General features: G+C 64.9%; 1 protein-coding gene across 1 annotated transcript in view; it reads right to left on the bottom strand.

Moving 5' to 3' along the window:
* Positions 1-701, bottom strand: part of NCAPH2 (non-SMC condensin II complex subunit H2) — a 17,246-nt gene that overhangs the window by 2,506 nt on the left and 14,039 nt on the right. The window contains exon 21 of the mRNA XM_014961947.1: positions 544-609. Within this exon, the coding sequence (XP_014817433.1) occupies positions 544-609 (66 nt within the window). The remainder of the gene's footprint in view (positions 1-543; positions 610-701) is intronic.

Here is a 701-nt window from a genome sequence, read left to right as displayed (position 1 = left end):
GTTGCTCCAAGCCCCCTCCAACCTGCCCTTGAACCCCTCCAGGGATGAGGCAGCCACAGCTTCTCTGGCCAACCTGGGCCAGGCTCTCACCACCCTTCAGGGGGAAGGATTTCCTACCAAGATCTCACCTCAATCTCCCCTTTTTCGGCTTAAAACTCCCCTCCTCCTAGGGGTCCCCTCCGTCATCAGGAGTTCCTCCCCCAAACTTCCCTGGAGCCCCCCTTTAGGGACAGGAAGGGGCTCCAAGGTCTCCCCAGAGCCTCCTCTTCTCCCCTTCTCTCCCACCTACCACGTTCCTGCGGACCAGCTCCTCGTAGGCCAGTGAGCCCAGGTCGGGGAGGCCTGTGGGGGTGGCACAGGGGGGGCAGATTGTCACCAGAAATGACACTGCACAGCCACCCCCTCCCACCAAGCGAGGACAGGGGAGTTGGGGATGGGGTACAGCAGCAGACCCCCCCCTCAGCTCACAGCACCGAGGCCGTGGGGCTTGTGTGGAGGGGATCACACTTGCCACCCCCCCTGTCCCCCCCCCATAGCGCTCACCCGCGTCGCCTTCCCCCAGCTCCTCCAGGGCCTCGGGCTGGATGTCCTCGTGCTCCACAAAGTCATCTGCCAGGAGCGGACACCCACTCAGTGACCACCCCCAAGAGCCCACCAGCCCCCCCCCATCTTGAGGAGGGCCACCCCCACGGCGGGAGTGG

This window comes from Calidris pugnax, unplaced genomic scaffold (assembly GCF_001431845.1).
Source record: "Calidris pugnax isolate Ruff unplaced genomic scaffold, ASM143184v1 scaffold459, whole genome shotgun sequence".
Classification (NCBI taxonomy): domain Eukaryota; kingdom Metazoa; phylum Chordata; class Aves; order Charadriiformes; family Scolopacidae; genus Calidris; species Calidris pugnax.
The sequence above is the reverse complement of the archived record's forward strand: the minus strand, read 5'-3'. Positions and strand labels throughout refer to the sequence as shown.